General features: G+C 33.3%; 1 protein-coding gene across 2 annotated transcripts in view; it reads right to left on the bottom strand.

Annotated features, from left to right (window-relative positions):
* Positions 1-2301: 2301 nt before the first annotated feature.
* Positions 2302-20589, bottom strand: part of nesd (SHC binding and spindle associated nessun dorma) — a 72087-nt gene continuing 53799 nt past the window's right edge. For both annotated transcript variants that reach the window (XM_081757321.1, XM_081757318.1), the window contains exons 6-10: positions 20364-20501; positions 17277-17398; positions 13052-13389; positions 11190-11329; positions 2302-4151 (exon numbers count right to left, since the gene is read on the bottom strand). In XM_081757321.1, the coding sequence (XP_081613447.1) occupies positions 3935-4151; positions 11190-11329; positions 13052-13389; positions 17277-17398; positions 20364-20501 (955 nt within the window). In that variant the 3' untranslated portion in view covers positions 2302-3934. The remainder of the gene's footprint in view (positions 4152-11189; positions 11330-13051; positions 13390-17276; positions 17399-20363; positions 20502-20589) is intronic.

The following is a 20589-nucleotide window of genomic DNA, read 5'->3' on the forward strand; positions in this document are numbered from 1 at the left end:
CTATTGTTTTCCGTATTCTAAAAAATAGCTGTCCCCCCAAAAATTCTCCCTCCCACCATCCCTCAAAAAAATTAAAGCTAGTGTCGTTACTGCACCACTGATAAGCAGAAAGTCACGGACAGTTTCGTTGATCGCATTTTTTGAAAGTTCAGTTTCTTTATGGGTAGACCTTGTACAATGTAAGACCTTTGCAAATTCATCTGTCTTTGTTATACGTACTTAGTATATCTAAATTGATCTCCGGGGACGGAATGAAGGTATGAGAATACTATTGCAGTGACAATTGTATGCATAATAAAATAGTTAAACTGGGCGACAAAGAGAAGAGGGAAAAAATTATGAATATTGCAGTAGCTGTTGGCATAAAATTAGATGCCAAAGACTAACTTTTTTACATCTTTCATTTCCAAATACTATTGGCAGACTAAAATTACAAGAAAGGAGAAACAAAATGGAATTTGACAATATTCCCACATCCTTAACCATAATTTGGGGAAGGGAAGCATCCCTAACAGGGACGATTCAGTTTGTTTATCGGGGAAGATCAAAGTGTGATTGAGGGGAAAATCCCACGGTAACTTGCACTCTGCATGTGCTTCCATTACTGGGTAGTACATCTGCTTCCCATCGTGTACATCACCGACTAATCACTGACACATCACGACCTATGTAAGCAAGAGTTGTAAGAAACGACTATACGGCCTCTCGCAGCCTCTACACACAGTCATGTTCGAACTCACTTGATAGGACCACAGGGGTTCGCTGGCGTCACCCTGGAATTGCACACACAGACTGTGATTCACTGAAGAGATTCCCACATGCAACTACTCTTACACTCATTTTGTCTGAGGACCTTCAAACTACTTGCAATCAGCCTGCCGTCTATCAGTATACTGCAACTTTCAACCTAAGGCTAGCATGCCCTCCATAGGCACATGTTTCGTGGCATCAATTTCACTGGAATAAATTCCAGGTGTCCACCACAGATGAGTTTCCACCAGCAGATACGCTATTTACAATTTTTCTTCTACGTTTTACCAAGCTACTTTTTATATTGTAAGACTAAGTTCGAGGCGAATGTTAACATTTGAAAGTCCAGCAACCAATTTTAGCAAATTCATTAAAGAACTAAAAGATGTTAGAAAGAGAGAGAGACTAAAGCTAAGTTCAGTTATTATGGTTAAAGATAACAAGCATTGATAAAACGGAAATTAATTTATTAAGTTTCAGGCATGATTATGAAGTCATTTTACACTTGAGCAACAATCAGAGGGAATTTCGAATAACTCTATAAAAATTCCATCCCATCTGTTATGCATTACGAATGGGCATTACAAGCAGTATTGAAGAAAGAATGAAAAGCGACTTGTTCTATGTACCTTGTGCTTGCGACTTACTACTCGTACACTTTTGTTGCTGTTGGTAACGTTTCGAGTAATCAGGCTGCCAGGTTGCAGTTAAGAACCCGTTTATCTTCCAAGTATACTTCTGGTAATGGAGATACTGAAGTACGATCAGTGGATCAATATCTCAATGAAACGGATGAGAATATGCACATGGTAACACATTAATTTCTATGTAATGGTAAAGAATAAGAAATTATAATGATTCTGATGCTATTTATTTAACTAGCTGCTTGTTTGTCTATGATTAAAGCATAAAAAGTAACTGAGTGGAATTCCAGCATTCACCCGGCGAAATGGGCATATTTCTGCTGTCAGGATGACCAATAGCGGCATTCAAACCCTTCTATAAATTGCAAAACAAGTATGCTTACTGTTCATGTCCGTCGATCGGGAAGTTCTTCTGGTATGTTAATTTAACTTGTAAGGATTCTTGGAGGAAAAACTAGTGAAACTGGATCGGAAATAAATAAGCAGTAAAATATACATTATAATAAATTCTCGAAATAATAGTTTAATTTTAACCTTAGATCTTCTATAATATCCCTATTGAATTTGCTTTATAGTTTATTTTATTTAAAGAAAACCGGAAACGAGCGTACCACGATACCCAGCCGTTTAATATAACAAACCTAACTCAAAATCAATTAAATCTTTAAAAGATCAAATATAAGTTTAAACACAAGAACTTCATTACATATTACATATTTTATATATATATATATATATATATATATATTTGAAATTGTGATATTTGACATGAATTCTTGAAAAAGCTTTTCATATAAATCGAATGAACTGAATTTTTTAAACTAGAGGTCCCTTTAATCTAAGGCCTTAAGTCTTCTTTCCTGTACTTTCGAATCGTTTACAATGGGATACAAATAATAAAAGGAAATAATTTAATACTAAAATTTATTAAAATATATTTCTCAAGTAATGTACAAAAGTTGGCACATATATTTAAACACTATAATTTTATTCTATAAATGTACATATAGCTGAAAGAAATAAAGGCAGTACAGTACAACAGAAGTACAGTGATAAGAATATTATAAACAAAAGTATCTTGTTTGAAGAAAAAAAGAATACAGTGAAAAAAAATACAAAGAATACAGTGAAGAATCCTCTTCCTTATTATGTGTTTAATGTTATTCTATGTTGTTACACGTATTTTACTCTCACTGAGGATAGGTTTCCGATAAATACATGTCTTATATATATATAGTATTAACTACCAAGTAGCAGTCAGACAGCTAATGTATACATCACTCCCAAACTTTATACCATATTTACTACACTTACTCACGCAAACTCTTGTTATAGTATTCAATACAAACACACATAAATTATTGATATTTGAAATGTAATTACAATACAATATGCAGATTCGGTTACTTGGATTGAATGGAAGATACGATAGTTGAATCAAAAAGAATTTCCAGAAATTTAAGGAATAAATAGAGAAGATTAGCTGCTATTTTTATTGCTGTTTGTTTCCAAATAAAGAAGTTGAAAACATAAAGTTGGATGTTCCTTTTCCATTGTGCATTAGCACATATTTCATCGTTGGATATTTTTTAAAAAAATGCGTTATAGGTGCACAAAACATATTCTGTTCTTCGGAGGCAGAATGGCTCAGTTTCTCCACCGGACAGGTTACATTTAATACACATTTGGAATTATTAATGAAGATTCAAAGGACACAAAGAATTTTCCATTAAACCTTCCATTCCAGATACGTTCCGTTACGAGAGTTTCACTGTATCGTATTAGATATATATGAATGTTATCGTACTCATTCAACGTCAGTTCAAACGGTGAGAAGACTGGATACAGACTTGAGTTAACGTGTTACAGGAAAACTACTCAATATTCACCACCTGTTTACGTTAACAGGCGGTGAATCTCAAAAAACAGTGCAATGTTCACACTTGAGTCTTGCATGTTGTGATATGGTGACACGTCACTACGTGTCTGTAGTCATCTGTATCCAATCTTCTTCGGGATTTCTAACAGTAGTTTCGAAAGCAAGAAAGACACAAGTTTAACATGATAAGGAAGAGAAGTAAGTATTCCCAAATTTAGAAAAATATAACATATACTATGTGTTAAGAGCTAGAAATTTCACTATTAAAGCTTCTGGTAACATCATTATATATAAATTATATCATAAAACATAATTCTGTATAATATATATATAAAAAAAAGAACTTGGAGAATCTCTAAAAATACTTTTTATTTATGTAATATTGAAAATAAAATCTAACTTTTGACTTCCTTCTTGATCATTAATACGTATTGAGAGCTTATTCTACCTAAGTAATACCCTAATACTTTTCCTACTGGTATCGTTCGCTATAAACTCATATGCTTCAAATTCCAAGTATTATAAAATATACAAAATAGCCTCACTCCAAGCCATTAATAAATACGTTTCACCCACATCTAAATTAACGAAAACCTCACATATATGTTAAAAACTGCCTTCATAATTCCTGTATATAATGCTTTGAAGTCCTTCTCTTCTGTTAATCCAGATAGCGACATCCCAAATCTTCTAACTCATCTTCCAGTCGAGAGTGTGAACGAGGAGAGGAAAATGAGAACGATGTATGAAAGTTGTCAAAAAGGGTATACCCAGAGCAACCAGAATCATTTAATCCAATGATTTGCTCTTGAATCAATGACACATTACCTCCTTTGTTGCCTTTGAGTATAGAATCTTCCACGTGGATTGCTGGATGACTGTGAATCGAAATAAAATAAACTTTGTAAAAGTTATTTTTATATTTACATTAGAAATTGAGAAAACAACCTATCTTTATCTAGATTATATTTTCAATGTCATTTAACTTTCTCTTTCTGTTTTGTATCTTTCGTTGCTTACCTCTTTGATATTAGTTTCAGTTTGCTGAAAGCTTTCAACACTTATCAGTTGTTTTTTCATTCGCATGTGGAGGTGATGGTGAACGTTTAAAAATAAATACATGCACAGAATATGTGTTAAGAAAAAGCAGCTTTTTTTTTTTTTTTTTCATTTCTTATTTAACATCTAATTCAATTCTCATAAGTGTTCGTTAATATAGCAGGATACTCATTGAAATTCTGCTATTGTTTCCCTGACTTTCTGTGGCTGAGTGAGTAAATCTTCCCTGACCCAAGACACTGCAAACACTATCCTTTATGGTTAGGTTTAGGACAAAAGGTATACTTCTTTCTATCGACCTCCACCATATCCTTAGCCGTTTAACCTCTCCTTTTTATTTTTTAAAATAAAGTATAAGCTTACTCTTACTGTATATACTTATTGAAAAACGCCACCACGTCACTCCTCCTACATTCTGGTTATAGTTTATTTTGATTGGTCGCCAATGCAATTATAATGAGCCTAACGTATATGAATAATTTATAAAAGTATTGAAGTTTTAATATGTTAACGGCAATGGACTTCCGAAATTATATTTTCCTTTCTTTCAGTTATATGCCCGTGGGAGGAATGAGGACGAGTCGTTTTCAATCAAAAGAATGACACGAAATTACCTTTTCTAAGGTAACTTCATGCTATTGTTAGTATGTAGTACCAGAAATTCGAAGTTAGCAGTAGTCTGGTGTTTGGCCGATTCATATTCAATTATGCCAAATAATTGAATATGGATCGGGACCCTTCTTAAACTGAGAATTGATATGAATGTACTAATGATATTTGAGTAGTAAATTCCTCATAAAATAGTACTGTTAACTTAAATTACCACATTCATTATTTCCTTCTGTCATGCTAATGTACCATCTCATGTTTTATTCATTAGGCTTCCAATGGTAACTCTGTTATATGTTGATATTTATGACGGTTTATTCTTATAACGATCGCAAGAGTGTAAATATATATCAGCATTCAGCTACACACATTAAATATGATCTTTATGGACTTCCAAGTTTAAAGTAATTCTGTTGAATTGTCATATATTACTAGTATCACACCAAAACTATCTTATTACATATTCCTAAGTTATACCAAACACTAAAGTCAAAGGTCAGGTACTACTCACTACTAATACATGTTGAATCAAATAACCCAATTCCACTAAACATTTTAATAAATGAAATGTGCATTTCAACACAAAGAAAGAGGTTGAAAGAAAGAAAAAATATTTGTATAACAGAATATAATAAAGTTCAAAAGTAAGATTTAATTTTTTTCATTCGCAAAACAGATTTAACTAGTGAGTTTCAAGAAAATGGTATTACATTTGAGATTAATAACGTATCTAACACATCGGTAACCAAATTATTAAAACGAAGTGAAATTAGTATGCATACATATATTACACATTTTAGGAAGTTTCATAGCGTTCGAGTATGTGAAGTTTTAATAAGCATGTCTAGAAAACCAAATTTGTTTCTTAGTTGCACTAATAGTGTGGTATTACGATCGATACTATTCGAGGAATGGTTGACAATAAAGCATCCAATAGTAAACCACGTTCTTTGAGATACTTGAAAGAAAGTTTTAAATTAGCGAAGTAGCAAAAATATAATAGGTAATTGAGAAAACAAAAGGCATTTGTAAGATAAATAGTTTTCTCTAAATACATTCAAATGTATCACCAACTGTAACAAATATGACGAGGGATAAAAAATCGGGATGTATATTGTGATTCTTCCTATACAGAATGGGTATTTGCACTCAGCTCAACGAGAAAATATGATGTCAGTTAAATTATGTCGCAGGAAACCGAAAAAAATAATAAAGAAAATAAATCACGTGTATTGAAATGTTACCTTGTCACTGAATAACCCAGCTCGCTACAATCCAGAAATATGACCGAAGAAAATAACAGATAGGCCCGAAAACGCAGTCTATTTATAGTCTGCGTACACGACATACCAACGTACAAGCAGCTAGAAAGATGTTAACGACTATTATGAATTGACGCCCAAACTTTTATGTCGATATACTAACGTGATTGGAGAAAATGGAGGGATATTAAGATAAAGAGATAGGTAGAACAAGAAAGAGTAAGGATTCGAATGAAATTCAGGCGATTAGTTAATTAATTGAGAGTAAACAAAAACTGCGAGGCGTTTTTTTTTTTTTTTTTTAAATTTCTTTGCAACTGTTTTAAATGCCAAATATATCTTTCCCCCTATTCCAAAAATATTGCTAGCATAAATATAGACAATTTCACAACTAGTAGTCCTCGTTAATCCTCAAAAGGTGCATAAGTTTTAGGGTATGAAGAAGAAGTAAGAAATAGACATTGTTAGTTTCCCACGCTAACAAAAACAAGCGTTTAAACATTCGCTGAATATCCAAATTACTTCATAAACTGCGAAAGAATACCGCCCCCAAATATTGGGCGCATTAAAATGTCCCTACATGACCGCTGGAATTGCTGTGTTCTAGCATGGAAAACCAAGAGAAAACGCATTATGCGCTACCCTTAGGTCCCCCGCACCCTATTCGCTGTAATCGGCCAGATACGTCCATGTCGGTTACGGCCGACTACATCGGAAGGGTGGTTTGCCTGCTTAATTTTGAAATATTATATATATATATATATATATATATATATATATATATATATATATCATTGTAGTTTTAAATGTCCGTAGAAGACAGGAAAATAGTAAAGCACTGATTCCAATCGAAGAAAATAATAAGAAAGAAAAATAATAACAATAATTCAAAATTCCTACATTTTTGGAAAGAAAAACTGGCAAAATCCCAAAATGAGCTCACAAAGACATGCTCCGCGTTTCTAGAATGTAAGAGGAAATATATGTTAAGGGAGCGGCATGCTATCTTATAGTAGTGGGAAGTCAATAATAAAAGTTTGAACATCGTCTCTATCGATTTTCCCCTTGCACCTAACAGATTCAGAAAGTACGAAAACAAAATCGCAGAAAACAACAGAAAATTGCATCATATCAAATCAACACAGACACACACAAACACACATACCCCCCCCCCCCATACAACACGTTGTCTACTGCACGCCAGATACACAACGCAAGTCACCCACTTGAAATAATGTTTGGACTTAAGGGGTAAAATATTTCCTTGCCGTTGGGCAGTAAGAAATACTTAAGTGTAGATTATAACTTTCATGAAACAGTTCTAGTTGAAATACTAACCGCATCAGTGAAATGCTATCATTCAGTTGTGCATAACGTAGTAGGAAAAAAAACTTTAACACTATATCTGAACAATAAGCAGTTGTTCCATTACGAAAGTTCACTATTATGCTGTTGGTTTCTATCTAAATTCTAACTTTCCTTCACTGCAACTTCTAACCTAATCCAACCCCCAATAACTTTCCGTTCCCAACACGTACTAAATTGTTCAGTTTCGTCAGCCGCAAACACAGTCATTGCAAGACGCCGAACTATCACACGCACTTATCACTACTTACTTTAACCGTGGACTATACTCAAATAAAATAACATGGGGTCATTTATCAATATAATTATAAATCGTCATTGGTGTTGGGCCAAGACATTTAATGTCTAGAATGTCTCACTCGTCGATAAAACATTTGTATTTATATTTATTTATTATCATTACCTTACATTATAGCCACAACACAGTCAAACACAATTTGACTTTATTCTTTCACGCATGTGGACCCTCTTGCATAACATTTCCGCTACGAAACTATACTCTTATTTTCCTAAAATAAATATGACACGGCTAATAAGTGACATGGCTAGCACTTACAACACGAAAACACGCACTCACTTTTTTTTGCAGTCTTGAAATAACTGGATTTGCTAGCGTCCCTTTCTTAAATTTAATAACCAATTTATAATTTTTCTACACTCACTTTCCTTTAGTAACACACTCCCAACACATTAAGATTAAATTCCTACATCAAATCAACAACAGCATATCAAGATGAAGAACTTCATAGTTAAAAAAAAAAAAAAAAAAAAAAAAACTTTTTTTTTAAAGCGTACAACTGCATATCATCAGCTATTTATCATGCTCGCCGCACGAGTTTGATGAAAATTGTTCTATTAAAGACAAAACACTAACATTGAGCGAAGGCTAACAGATGGTACGCCAGTCGGAACAGTAGACACCGATCATTCACATCTTGTACCTAACAATAAACTTTGCACTTTTACACATACATTATATTTCCACTAAATGGACGCCATGGACTAAATTGAATTTACGGAAATTATTGAAAACACTCGCGGCATAAATATTTCAATCTCTATAATTTCTTTCAATATTTAAAAGAAATGAGGTCAAACAAACAAACAAACAAAAAAACCTCTAATAAATACAACATATCACTGACCTGACCTTGACCATTACTACTACTAAATCACAGAATATATATTAAATTAGAAATCAGCAGCACTTATTATACGTTTTCCGATGTGATACGTTAGCTGTTCTGGAAATATGCAATGGTCTATTGCTACGTTGAGTGGAGGGGAAATGTTGAAAAAGGTATTTAAAATTTTAGGACATCTGCAGGGACCAATCAAGGATCTCTGGCAGATACCTCGCCAAAAGAACTACATTTTTGAACCCTGGTGGGCCACTCCTGTCTAATCTAACATTATGTTTATGTATACAACTGAAAATTTTTACGGGCCGACCATAATAACAAGAGCTAAAAAAATAATCTAAGTTATGCAAAATAAGAATGGACAAATTTTGTTAATATTTATCGGCTGAAGGCATATGCAATAAATTTTCAAAATATTTCTTTCACTGCTGGAAAATCCTAAATTTCTGATTTAATGGTGGATAATTCCAGTTACTGCAAACATGGCTGGCCCATATGACTATTGTTGTGTTACTTTCAATGCTTAATTTCTGTTATTCAATCTTCAAAGTTTTGATGTCGGCCTATTCCACTTAATTATTCTTATTTTATACTTCTATTATTCTTCTTAGTCCTTGAGATGGAACACTAATAGTATGTATATGTTTATTTAATTTACTCTTCCTCACATCAGTTGGCCCTTCTGTGCTCACACAGGTTCTTCAAGATTATGACGCTAACATGACAGATTTAGTGGTATTTTTAGACTATCATCCAATTGTTTTAGACAAAAAGCAAATAGGACCTATAACGATCGAGTTAGAGATGGGGGGGATATTAGAGAACTGTTCTACCGCCTCCCATTGGATGAGATGGTCCCTATATTTACAAATTATTTCCTTTCTTTCCCATGATTTATATAATTCGTTTATAGCCATTTATAGAAATTTTAATGTGTAAACTAAAGAGATGAGAGTAAAATAACGTGATCATTGCAGAAGCAGTGGCGGAGAAAGAATTTAAAATGGAGAATAAATTTTCTATTAAATTTAACAGGGATATAGGAAGAATTATGTATAATTCTAATAATATTTTAGATTATTACATTATTATAAGCATAACTTATGTATAATTCTAATAATATTTTAGTTTATTACATTATTATAAGTTTAACTTCTTGTATTTGGAATACAATAAAATACTAGTATCAAACAGTAATTACACACTAACTACATCTTTAGTATCTAGGAATTCTGAATGCACTCACAAATATATACAGATAAACATATGTTATAATTTAGTCTATCTCTTTAATTATCATCTACAACCGACAAATATTTCTGAAGAAAATTTTATTTTTCAGCCTCTGTCTTGTCTTCATCATTTTCAATCTATGTTGATTCTTTGAGATATTCTTTAGGTTTTCTCTGGGCGGCTTAAAAGAATTCTCTGAATCTTCTGTAAAATATGGCGGAGTTCCGTGACTTTCAGCATATTTTGAAGCATTTTCAGGATTCATTTTAATGTATCCGACTTTCAATGTCAATGTAAATCCTGTGTAGACCTGGAATTGTCCGAATGTAACAAGTTACAATACAGTTCTTGTCGTTTGGATGGTTGAACACCAATTTTAGGACTGAATATGTGTGGCTAATTTGGGGACGGGACTGTGTAGCACAGATATTAGAGCGTTGCCAAATAAACCATTGAAGTAGCTTCGATCTTCGATCCAGCTATACATTTTCACTTTATAAATACTACGTATTAAATTGTTCCGTACTTTATAAAATTAATGGTTTCTTTGATGAACCTGAGTTTAGTATTTCGATTTTTTTTAATTTAATGTCCCAGACTAAAGGAGACGGGTGAACCTACGAAAATAATATACAATAAAAAATCGTGGTCGTAGAGAGGAGACGCTCCACAATCTGTAACAAACCCCACACTGATGCCCAGGATGGTTATGTTATGCGTTTGACAGGATTGGAAGGGCATCGTGCATCACGAGCTGCTCCGAACGATAGTCGGACCTGTACTGTCAACAATTAGTACGAACGCATCTAGAAATTCGAAAGAAATGGTCAGCCAAAATTGGTAAATAGAAAGGGTATCGTATACTACGCTCACAAAGTCAACCGCACACATCTTTACGACTCATCAGAAATGACAAGAACTTGGCTTGAATGTTTTAATGCATCCACTGTATAGCTCAGACCTGGCACCGTCCGACCATCATTCGTTTCTGTTTTCGCAAAGCTCCCTGAATTCTATTATGTTAGTTTCAAAAGAGGTTTGTCAAAACAGTTTATTATTATTATTATTAACCAGAAACCACAGACTTTCTATAGAGACTGGTCTTGCAGGAAAAAATGCAGAAGGTCATCGAGCAAAATGACGCATATATGGTTTCATAATCTCATTTTCAAATCAGAGTAAAAGTATTTTCAATTTTGACCTCCAAAGACTCATATTTTTAGACAACCTGATATATTACACTTACTCATTCAACAATTCTTCCGAGTCAATTGTCTGGAGTTCTTTCTCTTCCTTTTGACCTTCGCGGCTAATTTTACAAATGCCATGGCTTCTACAATCAGATATCGTGCACTTCTGCATTGTCAAATAAGTATCATCTTCAATCTAGAAAAACAGAGAGAGAAATAATAAGTTAGTTATAAAATGTTTAGCGCCTTTCTATGTATCATGCAAAGATTAATGAATTATTTGTTCACATTCTCTTCAATAAAAGAAATCAAAGTTTAAATATAAATTCCCTGATGGTTTTAATACAGTCTGTTACATATTATTTATTGTTCAGAACTGCATCCAAAGTATGTTTGCACTCGGAAAGTTTATCAGTCTTTTAGCAGCAACCTTGAAGTTACTATAACTGGATCAATATAATTATGTCTATAGTAAAGGTATCAAAACTTTCAGGTGCGACCTTAAATTTTAAATGCATTTATAGTATTCACACCATAATTTATTCTAAGTAAACTTGCAAAACAATTTATTCAAATTGTGCTAACAATTATTACTTAGCGTATGCTCGCATCGGGAATCAATGTCAAAATTATGTTTTCAAAAATTTAGCGAAACAAAAAATTCTAACATTCACAAATTGGGAGGATCCACGTAATAAAGATTAGAAACATAGCTTTGGAGGCGCAGTGGCTCTAAGTTGGAACGCAAAGAGAAAAAAAGAAAATAAAGGGAAACTGGAAAAATGCGCAAACTGTTCTGTCGAATGTCATTATTCAATCATATTTGATATATAAATCTGTTTGAAATTAAATCTTTTAGTTTACCGTCCTGCGATGAATCATAATGGAAGAATTGGTGGAATGAGAAAGTGGGAGAAAACGGGAGTACCCCGAGAAAACCCCGCGGACACATTGATGTCCACCACAAACTTACTTGGCCGGAAATCGAACCAAGGACCCCATGCGCCAGAGTTAAGCGCTCTCCCACAGCCACCGTGCCCCCGTTCGATATATAAAATGTGAATATATAAAATAATAAAGTGTGGAAAAGAACTATTCTATGTGTATTTTAATATCAATATTTAACTATTAAAGCACTATTAGATTTATTATTTTTTTAAATCTTTTTGTATTTGCATATACATTAATAAGCACGTACATAATAGTCATAAACGCTGATTTTCCTGTAGCTTTGTATACCCCCCTCCTCCAAAAAACAGAAATGTGATTCATGAGATTGTATTGAAAAACATCTGGTTAAAAAGAAACGCCGAAGTCATGTAAGGGAATTAACTACCAGTCATGCATCTGTATCAAATAACATGCGCCCTTAACAGTACAGAAAAATATAAATCTTAACAATGCACTAATTCTAGATATTGGTATTAATATATTGTCCTTAGAAATTACTATTGCAATTGTTTTGAAGTGTAGTATTCACAGCAACCTAACTATCCATCTTCTGTGTGCAAACTTACTTAATTCCGTAAAAAAATATATTTTTACGTAAGTAGACCTGTAATCTTTTAATTTAGACTTATAATAAAAGATGAGACAAAGATGAGGAATTCATTGTCTTTCATACAGTTCCCCTCTGGATAAGAACACAGAACCTTTCACGAAAGATGAATGAATATCCACTACTTTTAACATGACTGTACAAATAGACAAAAAAAGTTCTGCCTTCTATTAAAATTATATTGATAGCATTTTCCCTGTAACTTACGCTACATGATCAGATTTGTGTACTTCTTTCAGACATGAATCCACAACATATACGCACAGTATAGGATTTTACAAAGACAATATGTTTTTTGTAACCGATTGTATAATACTTCAGAATGTCTAGCACGTAACTTTCTAATATGTATATACTAACCTGTATTCCTACGTCACATTCTGTTATTGTACAAGATTTAAGAGTGACACCAGCTACTGCGTGAGCTTCAATAGCTGTAGATAGGCCTTTGAAATGCGTGTCTTCTGCCTCAAGTATCGCATTACCACAAACGAAAATACCTTGAGAAAGGCAATTTCCGCTTCCAACAACACGGCAATTCTTTAGCGTAAGAGTGTGATGGCTGAGTATTCTTAGAAACAATAGACAGTCGCTTACATCCACTGTAACGTTTTCAATTGTGAGATTATCTCCATACCATATAAACATTTCACCTGCGTTTTTTGTTGAAAGAATTGTTGATTCCGGAGAATACAGTCCTGAAATAAATTATAATTAAAATGGAAGTGTATGAAACAACAAAAATATAAATGGAAAAGAAAAAATCCTTATAATCGTTGCTTATACACACTCGAAGTAAGATCTCTTAAATTGACTGCACAACTGTATGCAACTATGACCATGTCCTACTACTATTACTTCTCTATATGTTGGCTATGTATAACGCATGCATTTTTCGTGAAGCACACGGGACCAGACATTTCACTATATTAAATCACATTACAACTCATTTCACTAGATTAAATATTGTACTATACTGATAATTTAATTATATTCTAATCACAATTACATTAAGATTCAATACCAGTACAGACTTCATTTCATGCACAAACTCATAAACCCTATGAAACATTTAAACAAACAAAGCCTCTCCTAGATGTTCCAAAATCACTTACACTCGTTAAATCCTTTTCCAGAACAAATGTTAAAAGTTTCGATGCAAAACCTACGCTAATTTCGATAACAGTTGCCCTTCCAAACGTTATTTCTACACCTATCTCGCCTCTCCCATTCATCTTGTAATTGACCTAATCACTAGACTGACTGTTTTTATCACCGGTGTGTTAGGGTAAGTTACGCATTTTGTAACGGTAAAAGATAGATTAGACAAAAATAAAAATTTGCACAAGATGATGGAGAAACATTAAGGACTTTTCTTTCTGACACACAATCATAGTCAACGTCTTGCGAATAAAATGAGAAAAATAAACACACTGCTGAACAAGACTGCACTTATTTAATATAAAAACACATTTACACGTGACGTTTCGATCTTCTAGCCAAGATCCTCATCAGACGTGCACTGAGTGATACAAAAAACTACTCAAGTATATATACACAATTCATCTTCCTATTTGCTCTCTCATCGGCCCGTTCAAACAGTCAATCAGAAGCGTGGAAATCTATCTGAACTGACCAATGGGACAGCATAACATTCTACCAGAAAGAAACAACAAGGAGCAAGCAACCATTAAATACATTAATTCATATACATTTCTCTGTATTTATCAATAATATTTCTCCATTCTTTATTAATGCTGATACCTTTGGTCCAATTCATTAAGTTTACATCCTCTTCCTTTTTTAACCACCAGGCCTCTTTCCACTTTCTCGGCCACAATTTTTTTTCCCGTTCCAGCACAATAACTTCTTCCCAGTTCACATCATGTCCCTTTTCTTTTACATGTTTAAAGATTGCGTTAGTTTCTCTGCCATATTTCACATCACTTTTATGTTGTTTAATTTTTTCTTTCAATAATTTCCCCGTCTCACCAATATATTTCATATCACAATCCTTACAATTTATACAATAAATTACACCTTTCTGATCTCTCTTTTCTTCCCTTTGCTTTTGACCATGTCCAACAACGTTCTGCTACCTTTTCTATACACCTTGACCCCTTGCTTTCTTAACATCTTTTTTAAAATCTCGGTATCTTCTCCTAACCCTACAATGCCTTTCCATACCCCCTCATTGTCCTCCCCACTTTTACCTTTCCCCGAGACCACAGATGCTTTAACGATATCCCTTTTACTATAACCATTCTTATACAGCTGTCCTTTAAAGATTTCCACATTCTCTTCTACATTTTTGTTACAAATTTTAGTAATTATTTCTAACATATTTCTTATGAAATTAACTTTTGTGCTTCTATCTACATTACTTTTCTTATTACAATAAATACCAGCACTACATTCTTTTTGATACCATTGAGTCTTAATGCTCTTCCCTTCCTTACTCATTAAAATGTCAAGATAACATAATACATCTCCCTGCTCTGTCTCTAGTTCTAATTCTATTCCCTTCTCCTTATCTTCAATACTACCAACGAACTCTATCAACTCTTCTTTTGATCCTTCCCATATCCCAAAACAATCATCAACGTATCTACATAAAAATCGAATCTTTTCTTTCCCCTTTTCTATCACATCCTTCTCCACACATTCATAATGATATCAGACAATACCGGACTTATCTTAGATCCTATACTTAAACCATCCTTAATCTTATATATGTCTTTGTTTATAAGTCCTTGTTATATGTCTTAAAGTCATACATATCTTAGATATGTATGACTTTTCTTTGTTCGTTTATTTATTTTTAATATTTTATGTTTGTGTGAGTGACTCTGAATTCATTACAGGAAGCCATTTCTAGCTATCAGTTATCAAATTTGCACTATGAAGATGAATATTGAAACCAAAAGTAGTAGTGGATTTCTACCACTTCCGGTTTTAATAGACATAAGAGTGGAAACGGTATCTATTCTTGGTACTGAATCGATTCCAAAGAACTACTTATTGCCTATATATTACCTCTTCTCCTATAAGTATTAGAAGAACTAAAAGTTATTGATTTCTATCACTTCCGAATTAAATAGAAGGTCAATGTATTAGATAGAACCTATTCGTGGGACTTATTTCGATTTCAAAAAATGCGCTTCTTGCTATTTCTTACCGTCTTTGATTTGATGCCTGTCGACAGAGGGACGGACGGACAGACGAACATAGCCTTTGTATAAGGTTTCCTATATGCATAGTATAGTTGGGAGATCTAACAACTGAAATGAATTTAGTATTTTCGTTTTACGAAAAAATTCATTCTTCGAAAAAAATGTGGCCATCTGTATGCCAAAATGAACATTAAGCTAGAATCTGATCAATAGTTTTCGAAAAAACTTGAACGCTCAATCTTCCTAGATTACCACTGATAGATTAGTACATACTATTTATAAATGCAAACTTCTCAGTACGTCATGCTAATCTTCTAATAGTCAAATCAAGCTAATATATATCGCTATTACTTGCCTGCCTGACGCTAATAGACATCGTAGGCAATTTACCGATTTAAAACTACTGTGACGACATAATTGCTACCTAAACTGTATTGTTTCAATTTAACCATTTCAAAAGGTCCACCGTCGTAATCATATTTAGGTTTGAGCATTAATATTTAAGTATTTCTACAATAATAATCTGATGATTTAATTGCAACTTAAACTGCATTGTTCCAAATATTTAAATAGTTATGATACTGAACATAAAATATGCTTTGCTGCATATTATTAGGACAAGGACCATAACTATATTTAGATTCGAGCATTAGTATTTGTGTAACCGCCTGTTGGGGGCAAATTAAAAACAATTTGAGCTTATAATTAAAGCAAGATTTTAATCTATAAAGTACAGCTGGCTGACGGCTAGAGTGCAACAGCTAGTGTTTTTAAAGAAGTGAATGTTTAACCTTTTTCAACATGACTGTACGTGAGCAAAGACAAAACCTGAGATGAGTAAAGCAGAGGTCTTATGAATTCACTTTGAGTTTTGTTCAAGGTTTACATCTTGAGATCACTAAATCTCGCAGTAATACAGGACTTTGGCAATAAGATTTATGAATGAAGACATCCCTAGTATTTGATATCCTTCAGACACAGTTGTCTAAAATCTTCACTTATTTAGTTAGTGAACATTTAGGTTTAAGCACCACAAATACTGAGTTTGCTTTTAAACTGCACGAAAGCTTGAAAGTTTACGTACCAATAAACCCGTCTCATATTGTAATCCTCAGTTTTATGTACAACTAGTAAAAGTAATGAGGAAATTAGGACTCGAATCCCCAGCAGTATAGCAGCCAGATGTTCGTGTTATTCTATTGCTTTCTGTCTACTTCGGTTTAACACTTGAAAAATAAATAAATAAAATTTGTAGCATGTCTATGCTTTCTTAACTAACTGTGGTTAGATTACTTTAACAACGGCAAAGAACAGGATATTGGTTGGGTCAATCGTAGCTTAATCCATAAGGTCAGTTGGTCAGCTTAACTTCAGATCTCAAATGCCATTACCTAATAATGAATGTAACTTACCTTTGATTGTTTTTACTCCACTTACATCCGCAATTCCTTCCCACTTATGTTCTCCTTCAGAAAGAAGAAGAGTATCACAGCAAAAATCAAACATACTAGCGGACTGAAGTGATGGGAAAATGCTAGAAACAAAAATTTGAAAAACATCTGTTAAGTCATCTTTTATTATGAACTCACTAATTACTATGATAGTATGTTGCGTTCATTTTTTTCTTCTTTTTTCTTAATTCTCAGTGTACAGGCAATATACACGTATAGCATATGCAAGAGTTCTGAAGCCCAGTCAAAATACTAATCTGATGGAATGAAACTGCTCTTATAGATCTTTCCCTAGCTTTACTCGCCTCGCTTATAAATATAATAATGCCTGCCAAACCACGATCAGTTAAAACTTCAAATAAATAATTACCTACCCTGATCACACTGCATGAACTATCGCTATTACCTCAGTAATCGTAGCCACATGTAGTCATTTCCATTCTTCACATTTACACCGTAATTACATCTGCGTAAATTCTGTTTGCACACCGTTACTTCGTAGCTTGATATTTAATCATAATTACACACTATCTTTCTTTCTTAAAACCCGCAAACGGGTTACAGAAACGTATGGTGCAGACATAGGCCAAGATAGTTAGTCACTAAGATAGTTATAGATAGAAATTTGTATTAAATAGGAAATTGTAACATTAAGAATGTTTTAAATACGTATAGAATAAAATTAGAAAAATAACACAATCAAGAAACTTAAAAATAGGATAAATAGAAATTAGGAAAGTCAAAATCGGGTGAGAGTTCGTGAAGTCAAAGAGGGCCTATAATTTAGGTAGTAGGGGAAAAAGAAAAGATTACGGAAGAAGATACAAAATCTAAGAAGAAAAAATGAAAATAAGGGATAAGAAGGAATGTACAGGATAAAGAAGAACAATCAGTAGAAGAAAATGTATAGTGTAAACTCCATCCGCTTCGGTCACAATATATTTCCACAAAAAGCAAATTTAATCAACAATCTGTCTTTATCTTCATCTATATGAATATTTATATCGTAACACACATTCGGTAACTAATTGTCAATACTAAATTGGCATTTCAACACAATTAATAGCATATATTACAATGGATAGACACATTGTGCCATTCGAACAAATGTCCACACAAAATTAAGATTAGTATTCTTTGCGCGATACGGTTCGATACATGGATATTCATATTTTCAACTTATATATTTCAAACAAAAATAATAGAAGCTTTACTAAAAGCACAGTATACGAGGTGTGACAAATGAGTATTGGACTCGTAAGTTTTGGTACTTTCCGCATTACAGCCTCGCGTGATCACTACCTTCGAAGCAGTCACCTTTGGCACTCATACAGTTCTGCATTCGCTGCTGCCATCCTTGATAATAATAGTGGAAATTATTTTTTGAGATCATGTGTGAAGCCTGTCGGTTCCAACTTGACTTTTTCAACTGAGACCAGACATTAGGCTCGGAAAGAGAAAAAAAGTCACAAGATGCCAGATCCGCGAGTAGAGTAAGGTCTGAATAACAAATGTTTTTAACCCGCTAAAAACTGCCAGACAGACAGTCTTACGGACTGATACTGAATTCACTCTCTTTTCCGCAGTTGACGTATCTTTCTACTCATTTTTCTAAGAGGTCTAATCAAAACCTCAATGTATTAGTACTGATTAACTGTTCTCCCAGTATAACATGCATGTTCTTTTTCCGTCTGGGGGAACCGGAGCACTTCCACTACACGGATTGTCGTTTAATCTCTGGGTTGTTGGCAAAAATCTGTTTCCTTAAAGGTGATTACAGATTCGAACAAGACTAATTCTTTTTCGATACAATGTAACATATCCGCACACAATTCGGTACTCAACAGGAACATTCCAACATTAACATTCGAGAAAAACCGTTTCCATAATATTTATCTTTTACAAATTACGTGTCATAATCTAGACTGAACACCCCCCCACCCCACCCACACAGATATTTGTTTACATATAAAAATATTCAGGAATTTTATACCCTCCTTCATAGTTTATATTAAGAAGTTATTTACATTTCCTATTTTCCGTTTATTTAATTTATGTAAACCCCGAATTTATTGACTGGAGTTTAACGTCTACGCCGTGACCTACTACTCAGAATGAGATCCAAATCCTTATTTGGATTTTTATCAAAGCTTCTGTCCCGTACAGAAGATCGAACCCCAGGATCAAGTGCACAGCAGGTAATTGTATTAGCCACTTGCCCACTGATTCCATAAAGTACAAGCTAAGCTGTATTCCCTTTAATTGCTTTCTCTCTGTGTGTGTGTGTGGGGGGGGGTCTACTATTCTGTATATATGTGTGTTTCTTTCACACCATTTTATTCGAGGAAAACAATACACAAAGTTGCATTTCAAACAAGGCACTTAACTATCTTAAGCATTTGTAAGAGTTTTCCTGCAGAGTTTCGATCACTTATTCTGTGGTCTTGTTCACTCGGTTAAATCACTCAACTGAGGACAGAATCATATTATAAACACATCTTATATTTTTGGTACAAATGTTCTAAAGCTAAAATAAGCCTTGATAAACTGATTGCTTATGTAGTTTTATTTTTTTAACGGTAATGCTTCACTTATCTTTTTAATAACTTAACTAAAAATGATTTAAAAATTCATATATTTTTATTGTTCTTTTCACTTATTTACTAGTTTCCTGCACACATTACATTTCGTTATTGTTGTTATGTATTTGAAAACTTTTCTCTTTTATTTTATGTTTTCAATTTTCAAAGTATAATCTGTCATTTTCTGTTTCCACTACTTTGTGTCACCTTTGACTTGGTATCATATTTGGCATAATGAATATTTAGCCTGGAATTAATGTATATTTTTTTACATATTCTTTCCAATGTTTAAATAAATTAAATACTGCTGTAAAAATACGATAAGTGAAGAAAACAAGTAATTAATTTATTCTTATATACTGTTAATTTGTTTTGTATTTGTTACAATAAAACATACTATATCTTTCAGTTTTAAAATAAATATCTCATCTGAATTTCCAGCGTGGTAAATGCTACAAAAACATACCTTATCGTAGAATCATCATCCACAAATTGTCTAGCTCGATTCAAGAATTCATTAACAGATCCTATTGTTTCTCCAGAACAAATAAGTATGGATTTCTTTTTGTAAGCACAATCTTCTTTTACTTTCGCTGCAAACTTCCTACGAAATAGAAATAAATAAATAATAGCGTTTTTGTGATATTCCACCAACAACATTCTTACAAATTTAAGTAACCAATGATTGTAAT

Source organism: Thermobia domestica, chromosome 1 (genome assembly GCF_964235325.1).
Source record: "Thermobia domestica chromosome 1, izTheDome1.hap1.1, whole genome shotgun sequence".
Classification (NCBI taxonomy): Eukaryota; Metazoa; Arthropoda; class Insecta; order Zygentoma; family Lepismatidae; genus Thermobia; species Thermobia domestica.